The sequence below is a fragment of the Microtus pennsylvanicus genome, chromosome 8 (assembly GCF_037038515.1).
Source record: "Microtus pennsylvanicus isolate mMicPen1 chromosome 8, mMicPen1.hap1, whole genome shotgun sequence".
Taxonomy (NCBI): domain Eukaryota; kingdom Metazoa; phylum Chordata; class Mammalia; order Rodentia; family Cricetidae; genus Microtus; species Microtus pennsylvanicus.
Genome location: NC_134586.1, coordinates 13078378 through 13100635, shown reverse-complemented (window position 1 = coordinate 13100635; position 22258 = coordinate 13078378). Strand labels below are relative to the sequence as shown.

Below are 22258 nucleotides of genomic sequence, written 5' to 3'. Positions count from 1 at the left end.
ACATATAATACCAAGATTTATTTATTTATTTTTTAGATGAGGTCTCATGTATCTGAGACTGGCCTCAAACTGACTATATAGCTAAGGGTAACCTTGAACTTCAGATCCTTCTGCCTCTACCTCTTGGATTGCAGGTCTACACTACCAGCTCTTGCTTCAGTGGTGGGAATTGAACCCAGGTCTTTGAGTGTGGTAGGCAAACGCTCTACCGATTGAACTATGTCCCCAACCATCATAAATCTATAGTTTTTATTTCAAAATCTCTTAGTTGACAAACCATTGCACTCTTCTGAATACCTCCATTGCTTTATACCATATTTTCTAAAGTAATTTCTCCTGGTTTTCCTGTGTCAACACAAAAGGCCAAGTTCACAATGCTCAAAGCTATGATAACTAACAGTCCTTCTGACTCCCAAGGTCTTCATTTCCTTCCACTCTCCAGAGAGCCTGAAAGCAAAACACAGCAGCCACCCCCGGGACGGCCAAGATGGCTGACACCACTACTCTGGGCCCTCCGGCACCGAGCCAGGGTCCTATTACCCCGCGCAAAGGTCCCCCTAAGTTCAAACAGAGACAGACCCGGCAGTTCAAGAGCAAGCCTCCTAAGAAAGGCGTGAAAGGGTAAGTGTGAGGTGAGAAAGAAGGGGCCTGTCACCTTCCGTTCCCACAGATGGCTTTAGTCCTGAGAACGTACTGATGGTGCTATCACACAGACTCACAGAACCCCCCACCTCGCCTTCTATTATCCTCCCTAGCCCATCTGTGTCGAATCCTGTCCGTGTTTCCTTGTAACACCCCCAGGAGAATGGCCAGTTTCAAAAGGAAACTAGAGGTTTTCATAATGACCTTGGATTTGACCTTCCAGATTTTTCTTGTCCAGTCTTTGTAAAAAATAATTTTAAAAAACTTACTTCATTTTAATTATATTTATATATGGTATGTCTCTGTGTGGGTATATGCGTTTGAGCGCAGGTTCCAGAAGAGGCCAGAGGAAGGCGTTGGATTCTCAGAACTGAAATTACAGGCTATCGGGAGCGCCCAAGTGGGAAACTGAGTCCTCTACAAGAGCAGCAAGCGCTCTTAACAGTTGGGCCATCTCTGCAGCTCTCTCTGTTCTTTTACGCAGACAGAACCTGTGCTTTAACCTGGAAATCTGAACTGTTAGTCATTTCGAAGGAACACTAGGTTTTGTCTTGTTTCTGCTGTTGTTGACTTTTTTGTTTACCGTCATGTCTTATTTCTTCTGTCCTCTGTTTTTCTCTATTGCTATTTGGAAAAAATGTATTCCCAGCACACACCTCAGAGGTTCATTTATCTTTTACTGCTACTTAAATTTCATCATCACTTCTGTGTTTATATTAGGATGCCTTCAGCCATTGTAACTTGTGCTAGTTTACGTTACATTTATTTATTTATATCTACACTTGGACTAAGATCACTGAGAGAAAATTTGGTTTTTCTTTTATTTTCTGTGCCTAATGTGATGCCCAGGGTGCAGATTAATTAAATGTTGATATCTTGCTGCTTAATCATCTCTATATTTAAGAAATGAAGATTGAGGGTTGTCAGGATGGTATTGTGGGTAAAGGTACTTCCTAGGTCATCCAAGTGTTCAAAGTTCAATCCCTAGAGCTCACCCACATAAAGGTGAAAGGAGAGAACTGACACCACAAGGTTGTCACGTGACCTCTACATGCACACCATGGTGTTTGAACAGACAGACACGCGGACAGACCCAGATATAGACAGACAGATACACAGACAAATGCACAGACAGACAGATACACACACAGAGACAGACAGACATACAGGCACACACACAGACACACAGACAGACAAACACACAGAGGCAGACAGACACACAGACAGACAGATACATACAGAGAGACAGACAGACATACATCACACAGACAGGCACAGACAGAGACACACAGAGAGACAGACAGACATAGAGGCACACAGACAGACAGGCACAGACAGACATAGAGGCACACAGACAGACAAACACACAATCTTTAAATGAAACTGGGGGGTCAGTTATAGAGTACTTATCTGGCCTGTAGGGAGCCCTCTTTTCAGCTCCCAGCACTGCATAAAGTGGGTGTGAACTCATGCCTGTAATCCCAGAACTCTGGGAATGAAGAAGAATCAATAATTCAGGTTCAAGGCCACCCTCTTGTTTTATGCTATATCTCAAGTACACCCACTCCCCAGTAAGGATATACTGAGCTAGATCCTGGATCTAGTTCAATGTGGATGAAAGTTTCTCAGATAAAACATTTGGGACTTCTTTTCCTTTGAGTGAAAAAACCTTCCCAGGGGTAACCTCAGGGTCCTTCACCTCTGGCCTCAGCTAATGTCTGCTTTATCCATCTGTTTTTTGCGTAGGTTTGGAGATGACATCCCAGGCATGGAGGGGCTAGGAACAGGTGAGCTCTGACACCTTGAAGTGAGCATGCTGCTTTGAAGTTTCCTCTTTGCAGAAACTTCAAGATTCAAGGGACGGTTTAGAGTTACAACACCCACAACATGGGATCCTTTGGAGACAGATAGGTGGGGATTTAACTTAACCTTTTAAGTATGTGTCTGCCTACATGCAGACATGCAAAGAGCCCAAAGTGTGAGGTCTAATGAGGCTGTTGTTTTATTAACAGCCTTTGAGGGCATGCTGCAGTCAGCTGTAGGGTTGTGAGATGTAAGATTCATAGAGTTGATCCATTCCAACTCCACTTTGCAGAAGAGGAATCTGAGGCAGACTGAGTGGCAGTGTGAAGCCACAGTCTGCGGAATTGGAAAATGTGGCAGAGTCTAGAGAGCCCTTGCAGTCTGTCTGGAAACCCACTCCTTACCAAGTTCCTCTTCTTCACATCCCACAGTGAAGGGATACACATGGCATGAGGAAAGGGGTACACATAGCAGAAGGAACAAGGGTGCACACAGCAACAGGAACAGGGGTGCACACAGCAAAGGAACAGGGGTGCACACAGCAACAGGAACAGGGGTGCACACAACAAAGGAACAGGGGTGCACACAGCAACAGGAACAGGGGTGCACACAGCAACAGGAACAGGGGTGCACACAGCAAAGGAACAGGGGTGCACACAGCAACAGGAACAGGGGTGCACACAGCAACAGGAACAGGGGTGCACACAGCAAAGGAACAGGGGTGCACACAGCAACAGGAACAGGGGTGCACACAGCAACAGGAACAGGGGTACACATGGCATCAGGAACAGGGGTGCACATGGCATCAGGAACAGGGGTGCACACAGCAACAGGAACAGGGGTGCACACAGCAAAGGAACAGGGGTGCACACAGCAAAGGAACAGGGGTGCACACAGCAAAGGAACAGGGGTGCACACAGCAACAGGAACAGGGGTGCACACAGCAAAGGAACAGGGGTGCACACAGCAAAGGAACAGGGGTGCACACAGCAAAGGAACAGGGGTGCACACAGCAAAGGAACAGGGGTGCACACAGCAACAGGAACAGGGGTGCACACAGCAACAGGAACAGGGGTGCACACAGCAACAGGAACAGGGGTACACATAGCAGAAGGAACAAGAGTGCACACAGCAACAGGAACAGGGGTGCACACAGCAAAGGAACAGGGGTGCACACAGCAACAGGAACAGGGGTGCACACAGCAAAGGAACAGGGGTGCACACAGCAACAGGAACAGGGGTGCACACAGCAACAGGAACAGGGGTGCACACAGCAACAGGAACAGGGGTGCACACAGCAACAGGAACAGGGGTACACATGGCATCAGGAACAGGGGTGCACATGGCATCAGGAACAGGGGTGCACACAGCAACAGGAACAGGGGTGCACACAGCAACAGGAACAGGGGTGCACACAGCAAAGGAACAGGGGTGCACACAGCAAAGGAACAGGGGTGCACACAGCAACAGGAACAGGGGTGCACACAGCAACAGGAACAGGGGTGCACACAGCAAAGGAACAGGGGTGCACACAGCAAAGGAACAGGGGTGCACACAGCAAAGGAACAGGGGTGCACACAGCAAAGGAACAGGGGTGCACACAGCAACAGGAACAGGGGTGCACACAGCAACAGGAACAGGGGTACACATAGCAGAAGGAACAAGGGTGCACACAGCAACAGGAACAGGGGTGCACACAGCAACAGGAACAGGGGTGCACACAGCAACAGGAACAGGGGTGCACACAGCAAAGGAACAGGGGTGCACACAGCAACAGGAACAGGGGTGCACACAGCAAAGGAACAGGGGTGCACACAGCAAAGGAACAGGGATGCACACAGCAAAGGAACAGGGGTGCACACAGCAACAGGAACAGGGGTGCACACAGCAAAGGAACAGGGGTGCACACAGCAACAGGAACAGGGGTGCACACAGCAACAGAAACATGGGTGCACATGGCATCAGGAACAGGGGTGCACATGGCATCAGACAGGAGTGCACACAGCAACAGGAACAAGGGTTCACATAGCATCAGGAACAAGGGTTCACATAGCATCAGGAACAAGGGTTCACATAGCATCAGGCACAAGGGTTCACACAGCATCAGGAACAAGAGCACACATCGCACCAGGAACAGGAGCACACATAGCACCAGAATGTGGGTGCACACAGCACCAAGAACAGGGCTGCGCACACTGAGTGTATCTGATACAAATCCTTTCAGTTGGCTGGACTGTTTTCCTTCATTAGATGCTGACTGCAGTTGCTATAGGTGTCCTTAAACAAATTAACACTTATTTTTAAAAGAAGTTTTAGATAGCAAAAGACTTTCGCAGCAGGGTCAGAGAACTCATACCACCATCACTCCCGTTTTCCCAGAAATGAACATAATGCACGAGTCTGGCACGTTTGCCGAGTGTGATGAGCTGCTGTCAATCATTCTCAATGCCTTGACGAAAGTCCTTAGCACATCTAGCTTGAGGCTTATTGGTGCCATATGGCTCTCAGGCTCCTAGTGATCGCGTAAGGTTGCATAACTGTGGTCATTGTGTCACATGGACTGGTTTCATTGTTCCACACATTTCCTCACCTCTACTGGAGAATGGCTTCCTTCCCCAACTGTACTCCTCTGGACACCGCAGGCTTGTTTTAAACTGGGTATTACTGTTACGTTTTCTGAAATGTTACTGAGTTAGAATTATACAGTATTAGCTTTAGTATTTAGTATTTATTATACAGTCCTAGTTTCTTCAATTGGGCAATATTTATTCATGTGTCTTCTGTATTCTTATGGTTCAATAGCTCATTATTTATTTCATTTTATGTGTATGCTTACTTGTCTGCGTTTATGCCTGTGTGTGCCCAGTCTCAGTGGAAGCCAAAAGAGGGCATCAGATCCTCTGGAACTGGAGTCAAGGTGGTTGTGAGACACTGTTTGGGTGCTGAGAACCTAACCCAAGACCTCTGCAAGAGCAGCTGGTGCTCTTAACAACTGAATTATCTCTTCACCTCTAATCGCTCCTGATAATAACATTTTATTTTATGAGTGTATTCTATTGAAGAAATCTTGATCTCTTTCAGGTATTAACACTAATGACTAAAATTGCTCTGTGTTCATGTTTGAGCTCACATGTGCGTGTGTGCATAGTCAGGGTTTTTGGTGGATGTAAGTTTTGAACTTGTCTACTACACCAGATACATGGTACCGATCACTGGAACCAGTGCATTCAACTTTGTAGACACATGTGACCCTGGATCTTAAGTAGGTCCTATGCTATTTTTTAAAGCTTACTTGTTGCTCTTAGATTATTTTTGTATTATGTTCAGGTAAATTTAGACGTGCACAGGAGGATAGGTAAATTCCCCGCTGGAAAGAGGCAAAGAGATTCCCACTGGGGCAAGGCCTGGGGTCTTTGCCCTGGGTTGAGCCCCATCTATGTAAGTGTACTTTTTGGCTAGAGCCAGCTTCTCTGGAAACAGGAGAAATACCATCTTCCCTGAACGAGAGACATGACTAGATGATGCTCTGAGGTTGTTTCTCTGTACATGTTGATGCAGACATCTAGAAACATAAAGAGCAACCGTGAGAAGCTTGCCTGAGAAGCTCACCTCGGATTAGTGAAAAGAGTCCATCCAGACCATGGGAACTTAGAAGGGTCCCACTTCTCATTTCAATCCTTGACCTGATGAGAATTCCATCTATGCTCCTCTTGGTGACTCAGCTTTTGGGAGATGCAGTGAGCTTTCATCTCCTCCCTACAGAGAGTGCAAAATGAAGCCAATACCCAGGTGTATGTGTGTGTGCATGTGTGTAACAGTTATGTGACTGCTTGCATCCTTCTTGGCTATGGGGCCATCTTACACACCTTCCCAGGAATGGAGGGGTGTGTGAGTAGCGGTTTGGAGGCTGTCTTTTCCTCTTGTAGGAGGGGTTCCTCCTCTGGGTGAGGGCTTGGCTGAGATATTCTCCTGTCTCTTGCAGACATCACAGTGATCTGTCCCTGGGAAGCATTCAGCCACCTGGAACTGCATGAACTCGCTCAGTTCGGGATTATATGAAGAGTCCAGAGGCTCAGCTTCTCTCAAGAGCATCTGCTATGGATGTTTTTACATCTTGAGAGCCAGTATTTGGAAGGAATTTCTTTGACATATATGGTCATTACCCATGAGTCACTGTGTGTGTTCTTTCTTGCAGGGCAGTTCAGTTTCAAGGGTTAAAAAAGGGGGCATTTGTTGGGGCATTTTGAATTTTATACTTTCCCTACCTGATGCTTCGAAGTCATCCACATTTCTCTATATTTTGTTTAAATGTAGGTTCGACACTCATTATATTAGCAGTAGGATTATAGGATAACATTTGTAGATTTGAAAGGCTCTGGTAGGAGGATCGGTACAGGTCAGCCTGGACTACATAGTGAGTTCCAGGCTAGCTTGAGCTACAGTGTGAGATCAACTTTCAATATATATATATATATGATGTAGTAGTACCTGGGGTGATCTGAGCAAACATCTCCAATTCTCCTAGGGCATCAAGGCATCAGTGCCATAAGAAACAATTCCACTCGAGTTGAATTTATTTAATTGGAAGCTTTAATTGTGATTCCTTCTAGGACCCTGAGCAAGGGCCTGTTTCCTGGAGCAGAGGCAACTTACAGGAAATCACAGCACTCTGGAGTGGTGCCACCTTCTCCCCTTGAAAATGTTAACTGCTTATAGATCGTGGAGAGGGGCGAGGCCTCGTGTGCCCCTTTCTGATTCAGCGATCACTGTATTAACCACTGCAAGCAAAGATCTAAAGGGGGCGTGGCACCTACAGGAAGTAGGTGCAGGGCTTACAAAAGGGCCTAGTCTTAAGAGTCAAGCAGTAACTCTGCTTTGCGAATGGGGGGGAAAAATCACATACTTTAATTGAATCATGTTACCTTAGGGGCTTCCTGCTGCTCTCAGTCTGGAAGACTGAAGATTTAAACTCACAACCCTGACCATGCGAGCTTCCATTCCAGGGCTCTGGTTCCAGAGAGTTCCCTTTCATACCGTCCTTGGTCAGCATTATTCCACACAGTGGCTCGAGCTGAGAGTCACTGGCTATTCAAACACCCACCAACCACCTTCTGTAACAAACCACTCAGAAATCACCAGTGCCAAGAGTCCCTGTGCTGTGAAGTTAGACTCGGATGCAGAAGCTGCGTCTCCCCCCAGAGCTCTGTCAAATGCAGTGTGCACATAGCTGTCTTTCCACAACACCTTTGAGGAATTGTGCAATGCGAACACAGCCTCTCGCTTTGTGCTTTGGTTCTGAGAAAGTCCATTTCTTCATTGCAGTTTTGTAATCTGTGGTAAAAGAATGGAGCAAACTAACTGAAAAGAGAAGGGAAGGATAGGAAGAAAAGGCCAGACCTCTGTCCCGGCTCCGCCACTAAATCGCTTTGTACTTCTGGGTGTAAAACTCACCCTGTGGATCCTCCAGTTTGTCTCAGTTCCATCATTTGAGGGTCACAGTAGTGGTAAAATCGACGCCTCAGCATGAAAAGGAGGGGGCTCCGCCCTCAGGAGATTGTCTTCTGCAGCAGGCTCCACGCTAATTATTTCGTACTTACCAAATGATCTTCTAACAATAAAGCCAGACAGAGAAGAGAGATGGTGAAAGATAAACTGGAAAGCCAAAGTGTTTAATGAAGGGGCCATGGGGGTGGGAGCTTCCACCTTCAGCAGGAACACCCCTCCCCTCCCCTTCTTCCCTCCAGACACGTTGAGTTGCTTTGGCATCTGACAGCAGCCCCTTGGTCTGCCCCTCCAGCTGCGGTGTCTTTGAGGCAGGGAGGTCTAACCCACCAGCCGGGTGAGGCCCTGGTCCACACTTTGTTTACTTTGTAGATGAGGTTTTTTTTCTTCTAAAGATGAAACAGTAATGTCGACCAAACCGCCTGCAGCAAGGGGTCTGGGTTAGCCGCTTCTCTTCAAGTGGTGCCCAAACACCTGAGAAAAGACTTTGAAGGGATTCTACGTCTTGTTCCACAATTTTAGAGAAGTCAGTCCATGGTGGTGGGGCAGCTCACACCTTCAAGGCAATTGGGAAGCAAAGGGAGAGGTGGGATACAGGAGGATGTAGACCCCAAGGGCACCCCACTGACTCACTTCCTCCAATTAGACCCCACCCCCACTTTCAGCATCTCTGGGTACACTATCAGATTATGATTTTATCAAGGGACTGAGCGGTTCACTATCTCAGACCTACATGATTTGTGTCTCAGGCGACACTATTGCCAACACACCCAGATATATGCCTTCCTAATTCCCTAGCTATCTCTTGGCTAGTCAAGAAAGATAGTCAACCAACCATCACACAGACATGTCCAACAGCCAGGGTGGAGAAGGCTCAGAACAATGCTATAGGAGGGCCTGGGGGGAAGGAACCAATAACACAGAGCCTCAATCAGAAACTGGTAAGAACCAGCAAATGTGTGTGGAGTTGTAACAGAATAGCCTAGTACACAGGAGGCCGGCACTGAGTGGTGAGCTGGAGCCGATGGAATCTGCAGTCCATCCGTCTTAGCCAGGGTTTCTATTGCTGCAGTGAAGGATCATGACCAAAGAGCAAGTAGGGCAGGGAAGGGTTTATTTAGCTTTCAATTCCACATTATAATCCATCACTGAGGGAAGCCAGGATAGGAACTCAAACAGGGCAGTAACCTGGAGGCAGGAGCTGATGCAGAGGCCTTGGAGGAGTGCTGCTTACTGGCTTGCTCCCCATGGCTTGCTCAGCCTGCTTTCTTATAGAATCCAGGACCACCAGGCCAGGGAAGGCACCACCCACAATGGAATGAGCCTCCTCCCATCAATCACTACAGGCTTGCCTTCATCCCAGTCTTACAGAGGCATTTTCTTTTACTGAGGCTCCCCAACCCCATCAGTTGCTTTTAGCCTGTGTCGAGTTGACATAAAATTATACAACACTCTGTGCAAACTCAAGTTCCTTTGTTTCTAGTCTTAAACTCCCGTTCTATCATTTTCAGGAATATTTTATTGTATAAACAGCAAATAGGAAAGCTATAAAATACATTGTTTCAGAGTTAGGGCAGCAGAGGTGCCAAATTCAGAGGGTAACTCGGCAGTTTGAAGAAACGGACTGGGTTGGGGATGGGGTAATGACTCAGTGATCTGGTATTTGCTGCTTTAGCAGAGGAATCCAGTTCAGTTCCCGACACCTATGTTGGGAAGCTCACAATTGATTGTAACTCTAGCTCAACAGATCTGATGCCCTCTTCGGGTCTCTGAGAACTGCCTCATACAACACACATAATAAATAAGATAAGTAGATCAATAAATAAATATAAAATAAATCTATTTTTAAGGGGGGGGACTGGAAGTAAAGGCCAGCACAAAAGCTTGGGCACAGCAACTGTGAACGCTGGGGTTGACAGAGAGCTGAGAAAGCAGCTGTAACCAGCGGACAAGGCATGCATCATGGGATGTCTCAGAGCGAAGATTCCGTTCACTCCTACGATCCTCTGAGGGGCGGAGGAGATAACAAGATGCAGTTAGCACACACACTTTCTTTTTTTTTTTTTTAACGCAATAGCTAACTTTATTCAGAACATCAGAAAATTTCTACCCTGAGGGTTAAGAAGGTCACGTAAGTAAAGCTCTCGGGAGTTCAAGCTGTATATAATCACAAGGACAAGTTGCACATGGCAAAAACACGTTTTTCCGTAAAGTCATATAAACAAATAACAGTCAGTGATAATGAATAATCTGAAGTGAACTCACTCCCATCCACTACACCTGGGAGGCACTGACATACATTTCAAGAACAATTTTGGGTTTTTGAAGAAACTGAGGTCACAAGACTCTTGTCTAGTTTTCTTAGAGTTTTCTCATAGGACTTCATTCTTGGGCTGTGTTTCGACAAAGGCCTGTTTTGGTCCACACTAGTTTCTAGAACCAAAGCAGGGGTCATACAGTAAAAAGTTCCAGTCCTAGGGGCTACAGAGTTGGCCCAGTGGTTAAGAGCACTTGTTGCTGTTGCAGGACCCAAGTTCGATTCCCAGCATCTACAACCGTTTGTAATGTCGGCTGCAGGGGTCTACTGTTCTCTTCTGGTCTCCAGTGGCACCAGGCATGCAAGTGGTGCTTAGATACATACATGTGGGCAAACCACCTATACACATAAAACAAAATAAAATATTCCAAAGTCCCAATTCAGTCAACAAAGAACTCCAGGTAGCCTTCATCTGGCTTCTCCAGCTTTGGTGTCCCCATTTCTTCTTTCATCCCCACCAAGATGTCTGTATGACCCAGCTTGACCCTGGCAGACCCACTGGTATTGGACACCACATCCGTCTCCACCTCCACACATCGCTAGTCCTCACAGCCACGGCCGTCCACCTGAAGGTCTTCCTGCACTCCATGAACGAAGTAGACCTTCTCAGCCTTGCTCAGCACCACCGACGCCATGCCGCTCCGCTCATTGTGCGCCAGCACACACTTTCCAGCCTGGTCCTGAGATTGCATGGAAATGGAAGTTAGTTGAACGTATAACCAGACATTGCCACCTCCCCTAGACCTGAAGAGTAGCACAGACAGACAGAAAGCTGGCACGGAAGAAATGCAACTCTAGCTTTGCCCCCGCTGTGCAGCTGGGCCTCTGCTGTGAGCACAGAGGGAAAAGCCCCTTATGCTGAAGGAAAGAAGGAGAGTGTTCTCTGGACAACAAAAGAAGGGAGGTGGGATTGGCGGGCCAGACCAACGTGTAGCCCAAGAGAAATGAAAAGTTACCCAGAAGGAACACAAACTAACGTGTCATGTGCGGCATGAGCAGTTGTAAAAGCAGAAACAAAGCAGGACTTGTGTTCTATAAAAGCCCACTGGGCAAATGGACTGTCAGAATTGTAGCTAAACTAGTGAATTGTTTTTGCAGCCCCAAGCTCTTCATCCTTCTTAGCTCCATGAGGCAGAGGGGAGAGATGAAAAGTTATTGATTCTCTGCGTGTGTTGGGGCAGCGGGAGCTTTGTAGCCCTGGCCTGGAACTGACTCCCTATCCCAGATTAGCCTTGAACTTGTGGCAGTTCTCCTGCCTCGTCTTCCCAGATGCTGGGGCTGAAATCATCAGAATTTAAAAGCAAAAACTATAACTGATTCATGGGCCACGGTGTCTGCTTTTGACACGAGCGGTCAGGAGACCTGAGAGCATCCTGGTTCTGCCAACAAGCGCCTGTATAACTCGTTAATTTGTTTTCCTTCTTTGAGGATGAAATATTTGAAAATAAAGCTCAGATCTTGGACTCACCAAAGCTTCTCTGGGCACAAATTTCCTTTACAAAGGTAATAAATATAACTATGCTTTAAATATGAACAAACTGTTCTCTTTATGGCCAGAAGCCCCAAGGCACATAGCCTGGAGTTCCCTTTAGGAAGAGTTTAATCCTTTTCTTTCCACAGCTCTCCAGAAGCCAGAGCGAAGTCGAGTTGTGGGTAGTGCTGCCACCTGGTGTCCGGGACGAGCACTTTCACATTCTTTTCTCTGTCCAGCTACTTCTGAATGTTTTCCCGCTCACTGACCACCGTCTGCTGTTGCACACTTGATTCTGGAAAGAGAATCCACACCCAGTGAACATGGGAAGGTTGAGCAGTGCAGTGCAGGGAAGATTTCTTTGCCATCCAATTTACCATATAGTATTTTAAGGCTTGGACCATACAGAATTTATATATTTCCAAACAATTCATTGTGACGGCAAATAACGTCATATTTCCTAATTAGTTGTTATTCACAGATAGGAAACTTATCAATTATTGTTAATGTTTATAGATTAGCTGATACTCATTTGGCTATGTGGATTATTTTACCGTTTGATAAGTTGAGAGTTTCCTGATGTGCTGCCAAGCCTAGGGAGACGGCTCATGAGGGGAGGCACTTTCCACAGGAGCACGAGAACCTGAGAGTTTGTACCTAACACACGGTGGCACCTGCCTTGCAGTCCTAGACCTGGGGACAGTTGTAGCGGTATTTTATTTGTGCTTTAATAAATAAAGCTTGACTGAAGATCAGAGGGCAAAGAGTTAGAAACACTAGTCAGCCATACAGGCAGTGGTGGTGCACGCCTTTAATCCCAGACTAGAGAGGAACATAAGACGGGAGGAGACAGGAGCCCAGGGCTCAGTCTGCAGTCTGAGGATTGGTGGAGAGCTTTGCAGTCTGCAGTCACTCTAAGGACAGGACCACCCCTTTGTTGTCTGAGCCTTGGTCGAGGTAAGAACTCTCTAGTGGTTTGGTTGATTTGCTTTTCCGATCTTCAGTTTGCACCCCAATGTCTCCCTCTGGGTTTTTATTATTTGTGCTACAGACCAGAATGTGCAGCTCCATGGATCTCGCCAGTGAGGTAGTTTTGATGAATTGGTGAACTCCAGGCTCAGTGAGAGACACCAACTCAAAATGTAAGGTGGAGAGTGCCCGGGAGACACCTTCTGTTGAGCTCTGGCTCCTACATGCATGTACAAGCATGTAAATGTATGTGCACCCACTGACAGGTCCATCCACAGACTATACACACAGTCCTCCCCAGAGCAGATACTCTCCGACGTATTTGTCATTGTTCCTCTGTTCTGCTGTCTTGTTACTTGGACAGAATGAAAATGAAAACAGTTGCCGTCGTTTTAAGGCTCCATCTGGTTATTTTTGAAGTTTGCAATGTCTGCTTGTTAATAGAGGACCAAATATGACGAAGGACTCAAAAAAGCTTTAATTAAAAAAAAATCATGTATCTCATTACTTTCCACTCCCTTAAATCAAGACTGTTCCCCTGGCCTGGATGGAGTCAAGGTGAAAGTGGGGGTAAAAGGGTGGAGGGTAGTGGTCAGAACAGGAAGAGCGAGGCAAACAGGGGGCTGTGGTTGCAGTGTTCAGTAAACCTCCCAGGTGATAGATTGGAGGCCTATTGTGAGTAAAACTCACGATAAACTAAAACCCTGACAGATTCAACAACTACTTGTTGAATGAGTGAACAAATGATGTAAAGACAAGACAAAATTCAATTATAAGACACACAAATCAACATAAGTGATAGAAGAGCCTGAAGCATCAAAATGACCTTGTACAATCTCAGCTGCTTCCTTCCTGCTGGTCTGGCATGGAGCCTAGCAGATAGTAAATGCTTCGTAGATAGTTGGTGAATGAATGAACAAGTGATGAATTAAAAGACTTGGTCCTGGGACTAGGAGATGGCACAGTTGTTCATGCGTGAGGACCTCAATTTGGCTTCTATTTGAGCATGATGACGTATGCTCGTAACTCCATCTCTGAGGAGGCAGGTCCCTGGAACTCACTGACAAGCCTGCCTACTGGCGTTGTCAAGCCCCAGGTCCCAGTGAGATACTGATGCAGAACATAGAGTCCTTAACACTTGCGGTTCACCTATGGTAAGTGTGTGTGCAGGTACGAACACACACCTTGGTACTGGCATGCCACTCTTAGCCAAAGGGAACCCTTTTGCATAGTGTCCTTCTCTTCTTGGACACTCCATTGGGTTTCTGAGATGCTATGCTGATCTGGACACTGTAAATATAGAATCCTAAGTTCAGCTGGAACTGCCATGGCTTCGGAAGGGCTCCTCCTGAGAACCATGACGCTTCTGAAGACCCGGTCTGAGCATTTACTCAACTTTTCCTTCAACTGTTTCTCTTAGTTCTTTGTTCTGTGCCATCTCTACCTGTGAGACTAGAATGTTAAATGTCCTTCCTAAGTTGGACTTAGACTGCCATCTTGTGGATATTGCAAAAATGCCATACATTTAAAACCCCCCTCTCTTTCTCCTCCTCCCTCCCTTTCTCCTTTCCCCATCTCTCTCCCTCCTCTCTCACTCTCTTCCTCCTCCTCCCCTCCTCCTCCTTTCAGACCGGCTCTCACTGTGTTGCCCAGGGTAACTGAAGTAGTATGTGGGTCGTTTAGGAAGAACTAAGAACCACCCCTCACCCTCCATCCTGAGCCCCCTCTTGTCTTTACTGTCAATGTTGGTCTCAAGCATCACCGGTCTGTGCCTTAGCCCTTTGCTGACATGAAAAGAAAGCTTGGTTCATGGATCTGAATGATCCATTAAGCTGGTCAGATGTAAATATTGTGGTGACCACTCATTTTATCTTCTCGACCTAGACAGCTTCCATCTGTAAAATTCAAGCAGATGATGGATGATTTAATGTCCCTTCCCGTTATCAACATTGCTTAGGAATGTGTGTGCTCTGAGGGTGGGAATGGAACTCAGTTCATTCCGTTATGAGAAACAGGATGGAATAAAATTAAAAATAGAACTTTCATAATGGTCCAGCAATCTCACCACTGGGTAGATAACCAAAAACAAAAATTTAAAAAATGAAATTAGCATGTCAAAGAGCTACTTAACTCCCTTGTTGGTTGCATCAAGGTTTATCACATTGACTTCAATAGATGAACACATGTAAAAAAAAATGTGCTGTATGCAGACAATAGTGTCATCCAGCCTTGAAGACGAGGGAGGGCCTTCATTTGTAGCAACCCGGGTGAGCCCACACGGTACTATGTTAAGTGAAATAAGGCAGGCACAGAAAGATAAATCATCTGTTCTCCAAAGTGGAAGGTTAAAAGCAAGTCAAACCCATAGAAGCAGAGGGTGGGATGGTGGCCATCTAGAAGTCAGCAAGAAGGAACTGCAGAGGGGCCAGTGGACAATCAGTTTCAGTGAGAGAGAAAGAGTAAGTTCAAAAGCTCAGCTGCAAACAGTGGTGACACATAGTAATCAAAACGTATTATATTTGAAAAATTACTGAGAGGTTTCAAGTGTTTTTACTGTTAAAAAAGTCTAACTATGTGGGTGTGTTAAGTATTTTCCTAGCCATTCCTCAGTGTGCACACATATCAAAACATAAAGGCACACAGTGCCCACCTGTCAATTTATAAAACAATGTGCGGCAGCCGGGTGTGGCGTGTCACACCTACAGTCCCAGCACTCAGGGTGCGGAGGCAGAAGGATTCAGAATTCAAGACCAGTCTGGACTATATAACACCTTGTTCTCAAAAAATGGGAAGGGAAGACTAGAGGGAAGGTAGGTTGGGGGAGAGGCAGAGGCAGCAGGAGGAGGGAGAGATGGACAGACAGACAGACAGACAGTAATGGGTAAATGCCTAAGAATGCTTTGAACTTCTAGGCCCTCAGTTGTTTTTGATAAGTGTGAATCTAATTAGTCTCATTAAATAAAAACCTGGAGTCAGATATTAGGGTGAAAGCGGAAAGATCTGAGCAGCAGAATATCCAACCACTAGTTCTTACCGCTAAAAAATCTCAGACCAAATGGGGAGATCCTTAGACTGAATGGGAGTGAACCTGTCTCTACCCACCTTATATTTCTGTCTCCACCTCCCTAGTATTGAACTCAGATGCGTGATATCCCAAACTCTGGGATCAAAGGTGTGAGTCACCAACTCCTAGCTCTGTGTCTCTTTTAGACTAGTTCAATCTCATGTAGCCCAGGGTGGTCTTGAACTCCTGATCTCCCTGATTCCTCCTCCCAAGTGCTGGGATTGAAGGTATGTGTCACCACTGCCTGGCCTCTATGGCTAACTAGTGACTATCTCTGCCCTCTGATCTCCAGGCAAGCTTTATTTGCCAGAACACAAACAAAATATCATACAACATGCATGCCTTATTGATTAAGAAATACTTTTAAGATCTCTTCTGAGATATTCAGTAGAATATAGAACTTAGGAAACCTAAATACTTCCAGAATCCAATAAGAGATGGAAGCTGGGTCTGAGTGGAATCGGAGACGGCTTTAAGGGGAAATTGCAGGTTTACGGCCAGGGGCCATCTGGAAGTAGTGGGTTCACTGAGTGCTTGGACCCAATGTCACTACGCACTCAGAAGAAAATCAAGAGATTGTGTTTATATAAATTCTGAGCAGAAACATAAAGAGGAGGACTTCTAATACCCCCTGAAAAGTTTATATTTATTGAGCTAAACTAAAACCCTCTCTAAGCGTTATAAAAATTAATTTAAACAATTTACAGAAGGTGAGTAGAGCTTATATCTATTTTGGATCAGTGAATGCACACGGGAACCTCAAGATTTCAACAGGAGGTCACCATGAGAAACATAAAGAGTTGACCGATGTCTCCCATACTGCAATAGCCATGGTGCTTAGAAGAAACAAGGCAAGTCGGAATCAAAGCATTTGCATTTTGCCCATCAGAGCTGCGGCAGCTCTTGCGTGCTGTTATTCTAGCCTGGTGACTAAGAGCGAACATTTGTGGGTGCAGTTTCAGAAGGAGGACTGGCCCCCGAAGTGCCATTTCTAGTGTTCGATGTCATTTAAGAAGCTGCTCTTCTGCTCGTGTCTGGATCTTACTGAGAGGGCCATTTCAGATTCCCAGGAGGCAATGCCTGGGTCCAAAGAACACATTGGATATGAGTCCTTCCCTCCGGAGCCTGTGGTGATATTTTGTTTGTGCTCTAACAAATAATGCTTGCCTGAAGATCAGAGAAATAAAGGAGCCAGCCACTAGAGCAACTTCTTACCTCTACTGAATCCTCAAAGCCTGAGCTCCTGTCTCCTCCCATTTTACATTCCTCTTTCTGCCCAGCTGTAACACTTCCCGTCTCCACCTCCCCAGTGCTGGGATTAAAGGCATGTGATACCAAGTGCTGGGATCAAAAGTGTGAGCTCCGTTTCCCTTTTAGACTTGTTAAATCCAGGGTAGCCCAGTGTGGCCTTGAACTCCTGATCTTCCTACTTCCTTCTTTCTTTCCTTCCTAACCCTAACACACCTCAGGGTTGAGAGATTTTGCTCGTGTGGACTTTTGTTCTTCACAGCATTGGTGAAAGTAAGGTCCCGTGGGCTCACTGTTTTGTGGGACATGACAGTAATGTCTTACTCAGTAAAAGCTGTTAACAATCAAAATGATGGCTTATGCACAAGAAAGTTAACATAAAATATTAATCTTCCTGAGCTGAGAGGGTCACTGCTAATTAGTGATGTTTACGCATGCTTGTCATACTAGGACAGGAAAGTGAATTGGGCATGTCTTGGTCCTCACAGACCTCTAGGCTAAGCTAAGCTCACACCACTACTCTAACCGACTGGATGTTTGCTGTCCATGTTCCCGGTGAGGGGCTGTTCTCTGTGCTCCTTTAAGCACAGTGGATCAATTTTGCTGTCCATGTTCCCGGTGAGGGGCTGTTCTCTGTGCTCCCTTAAGCACAATGAATTAGTTTCTTTGCTGCTGCTATGATAAAACATCCTTCCAAAAAGCAACCTAGAGGAAAGGGGGTTTCTTTTGACGTATGGTTCCTGAGCGGCATAGAAGCAGAGTTCAAGGCTGACCTAGCAGTTAGAAAGCAGAGAGAACACATTTCACCTACACACAGGAAGTGGAAAAGGTGAGCAGGAAGTGAGGGCAGGCTATAAAGTCCAACTCTGGTGACCTCTGTCCCCCAACAAAGCTCAACTGCCCAGATGTTCCACAACCTCTTCCGTTAATATCATCAGCTGGGATCAAGTGCTCAAATATGAACCTTTTGGAGAGGTTTCTCAATCAAACTACCTATCACAGACGAGAATTCTCCTGCTTCCTGTCAGGAGCGTTTATCACCGAAAAGATGCCTGGGAAGATGATGAACTAAATAAACATTTCTTGGACAATAAATGGAGGAGACTTTAGTTTTATGCACAGCTAGTGACAAAGCCATTATGCTGCCAGCGGAGTTCGTCCCTCCGGCTGTGGTGAAGCCCTTCTTTGTTTATCAACCCAAGTTTCTAGCGGAGATGCTTTCTGGGATTTTAAAACAATCTATTTTAGTTTACGAGAACGGTTGTCTTAGAAGATACGGTGATGATTTATGAAGCTACTGTCACTGAATCCCAAATCACGGAGTGCTAGACTCCGTGACTCTGGGGAAGGGACAACAGCCCATAGCTGTTGGGTTCCGTTGGACTCCTCTGCATGGATCCTTGAGGCTGGTCACAACAATGAAATAGGTGCCCCGGCTGTGGTGGTGCACACCTCTAATCCCAGCACTCGGGAGGCAGAGGCAGGCTGAGCTCTCTGAATTTGATCCCAAGTTGGTCTACTGAGAGAGTTCCAGGACAGCCAAGGTTGCACAAAGAAACCCTGTTTTAAAAACAAAAAAGGAATGAAGTAGGTTTGAAATCCTTGTTCTTGATCGCTTTCCCATTATAAGAAGCTGGTGAGTCCCGCCCTCCGGTTCTTTCCACTCTCCCACCTCTGTCTGCAGCTGTCTCCATGGCAGCCAAGTGCGTTTCCTCTGAGTGCAGCTAAGGGTGTGGATCCAGCTCCTCTGGGCCCCTCCACCTCCATGTTTCCCTTTATTATGCCTTCCCTAGGGGTGCAAACCACTTCTGGAAGTCGTTTATGTATTCCTCAGTGTCTCTCTCTGGCATTATCATCTCTGTTCCCAGTTCCTTTCTGTTAGTTGTGATGAACTTGTGCTGTTTTCCTGAACTAGAATCCAATGGTTAAAAGTTTCCACCCTATCCTCTACCTACAATTACATAAACCTCTACCAATTCTAGATTTCATCGCTCTAATAACATGCTGCAGACATGCAGGGCTTGTTTTAATTTAACATACAAGGTGTTTATTTATTTTAAACACATCTTTCTTATGATGAGTATTTAAACTCATGAAATAAACAGAAATATATCCAGAATATCCATACCATGTTGCTACATATCAATTTTTACATATTGCAGTTGGATTCATGTTCTTTTAGAGTAATGACTTGTTCTCATTTTACGTGTATGGGTGTTTCGCCTACCTCTCTGTCTGCACACCATGTTCGTGCGGTGTCCAAGATTAGAAAAGAACATCGGGTGCCTCTAGCTGTGCAGTTATAGACAATTGGGAGGTGATATGTGTGTGCTGGGGATTGAACCTAAATTCTTTGGAAGAGCAATCAGTACGTACTCTTAACCACTGAGCCATTAGTCAGAGATACTCTTTTTAAAAATGTGCCCCTTCCTAAGAAAATGATCCACTTGATCCACTCAAATTCGAAGAGCACATATTTTGTGATATTGAGGTGGGGAAATAGTTTTTGTGAATTTAGAACTCTATCCCCATACAGGAATAACATTAAGTCACTTTTTAATTCTTTTTTATTATATAGAATACTTTGAATAGTTTTCAGGCAGCTTAGTTTTATAAGACTCCTTGCAGGCTCCCGGGGTGATCACGGGTAGAGGGTGTTGATGCAGGAAATTTAGCATTAGAGAATTGTGGCTATGACATGCCATTTCCAGCTGGGGCAGAGAGGATGGCTTCAGAGTGGACTGTTAGGGACACCTGGGATGGGGCCACAGTGGGAACACATACTGCGTCTTAAGGTTGTTGAAGTTCTTTGTAATTTATTGCCCAATCATGTGTCCACAGTAGACTTTCATTGACCTGGGGTCCAGCAACCAACCTGGCGTTAATAACAGCATTTTTTCATGAACTATAAGAGCTGAGAAAGTGCTACCCCAGGCTCCTCTCATCATAACTGACCTGCAGGCAAGGCGTACACCCACTTCTCTCTCTTTCATACCAATTACTGCAGCTCCTGTCCACTGAGTGCCTTTCCCTGGCTTTGGTACTATGTGCTCATTAGTGTCTTTGATACTTCGCAAGCCTGTGGAGTTGGTACTACAGAGACAGAGTTTACTATGAGGTTTGAACTAATAATCGAATGCCTAAGTACAGGTGATAGAACTGGACCTTAGTCAAACCAAGTCTAAAGCCTAGTGTCCTATCTTGTTTCCCCCTCCTCCTATTATAAAACATAGTGTGTGTGTGTGTGTGTGTGTGCGTGCGTGTGTGTGTGCGTGTGTGTGTGTGCGCGCGCACGCGTGTCGGTGTGTGTTTATGTATAATCACGTATGGGGCAATTTTCTTGTTCTACATTAGTGATAGCCATACAAAATTCTCATCTTTACAGCTTCCAGCTTCTGTGTTTCTCACATGTTTTAAACTGGCAAATGATGCCCTATTTTATTTGTAGGCTGAGTATTATGAGATCCAGTATAGAATCGTTGTTTCATTTTTTGAGACAGGATTCTCTACAGAGCCCTACTCATCCTGGAATTTACTATGTGGATGAGACTGGCCTCGAACTCACAGAGATCCACTTGCTTCTGCCTCCTGGGTGCTGAGATTAAAGACGGGTGCCACCAAGCCCAGCTCATCAGTATTCACTCTTAAGAACCATCTCTGAAACAGCTCACATTCATGATTCATTAAAACATCCTCCTGTTTTCATTCTTGTGTTGCCTTGGCATCTGAGAATGATGGTTTAACAGAGAGCTTGGCTGGTGCCCTGGAACCCCCTGCTGGTGAATTCCAGAGTCAGTTATACCATGTGATGCCTGCAGAGCACTCTTGATGGTATAACTGGTTCCTTCCACCCTTCTTAGACATGAAGGACCGTTCACTATTTCCTTCTAGCTTAGTGCATAGCATGTCTTTGGGGTTTAACAGATAATTGTAGACTAAATGCATGGATGCCCCTGGGTTTGCCAAACACATACTGGCCTTTTCCTTCTGTGCCGTTATCTACCTGGAGGAATGCCCATCGGCTTAGACTGCCACCTGCCACCAGATCTCCACAGGAAATACATGGTGCTGCCGTGTTGGTATCATTGCTAATGAAGGTGATTAAACTCAGGTGGACAAGCAATGAGAGTCGCTCTCATTAGACACGTCCACAGCTGTGCTCTGCTATAAGGTTGTCTTACTGCACTTAGCAAAGACCTGAGCTGTGCCTAACTGAGAATCAGAGCCCAGCAGCCCATTTTAGACCTCGATGGATTCTAGGGTCCAGCAATCCTACATAGGTCTTTCTTGATGTGATCTCACCCTTTTTTCCTTTCCTTTCCTTTCCTTTCCTTTCCTTTCCTTTCCTTTCCTTTCCTTTCCTTTCCTTTCCTTTCCTTTCCTTTCCTTCCTTCCTTCCTTCCTTCCTTTTTCTTTTTTAAATCATTCCTGTGTTTTACACTGGCTTGGGTCAGCACAAAGGCTTACTTTATTTGACCGGAAGACAGAAAAACCAAGACAGGACAGCAAATGATTAGTCCCCCACAGCTCTCCAGCATAGACTCAGCATCCACTCGAAACTCCTGGAAAGGCAGTATTCTTGGGCCCTATCCCAGACCCACTGAATTGGAAGCCCCAACGGTGGGACCAACATTCTCTGTCATAAAAAGATACAAACGATCACAGTGTACAACAGAGCGTGGGCTCCTTGTGGTTACTATTAGGAAGCTGAGGTATCAAATAAATGGTGACCATCCCGCAACTTCCTCAGAATGGAGGTAGAAAGGCATGGTGGGTAACCGCACTGCGGGGACACTGACATGTTTGAAACTCCTCTGAGATACGAGCCACTCACGAGAGAAAACTCCAATTAATCCACCTTAATTATCCTTTTTCTTATTGGAGAAGTCATCAAAAAGGACAAATTTTAGGAAAACACGATGCTTTGGTAAATTCATCCTCTAGACTGGAAGGCGCTGGGATCAGCGTCTGTCAGGAAAACATTCAGACCCCGCTCAGACTTCGTGGAAAGCGGGGTGACTTCACCCCTGCTCTCCGGCTCATTAGCATCGATCTCTCTCCTGATTGAGATCAGCAGGAAAACGGACGGGTGAAGAATGTTCGGGGTCAGTTTAGACAAACAGAATGAATCACGGACGAGGGATAACTACTCCAAAACCAAGCTTGAATGAGAACAAAAGCCACGGATTGGAGGAGGAAGAAACCAGCCCAAGTTCCTGTGTTCTGAGAACAGAGGGGCCCT

At 45.8% G+C, this 22258-nt stretch overlaps 1 protein-coding gene across 1 annotated transcript; it reads left to right on the top strand.

Annotated features, from left to right (window-relative positions):
* The first annotated feature begins 487 nt into the window (after positions 1-487).
* On the top strand, positions 488-6525 carry Pde6h (phosphodiesterase 6H). Its single transcript, XM_075981925.1, has 3 exons — positions 488-621; positions 2389-2429; positions 6428-6525. The coding sequence occupies exons 1-3, from the start codon at positions 488-490 to the stop codon at positions 6502-6504; spliced, it is 252 nt and encodes an 83-aa protein (XP_075838040.1). The 3' UTR covers positions 6505-6525.
* The last annotated feature ends 15733 nt before the right edge of the window (positions 6526-22258 follow it).

Coding starts and splice junctions, on each gene's coding strand:
- Pde6h (XM_075981925.1), top strand. CDS start 488: ATGGCTGACACCACTACTCTGGGCCCTCCGGCACCGAGCCAGGGTCCT. Junction 622..2,388: donor CCTAAGAAAGGCGTGAAAGG/GTAAGTGTGAGG, acceptor TTTTTTGCGTAG/GTTTGGAGATGACATCCCAG. Junction 2,430..6,427: donor CATGGAGGGGCTAGGAACAG/GTGAGCTCTGAC, acceptor TGTCTCTTGCAG/ACATCACAGTGATCTGTCCC.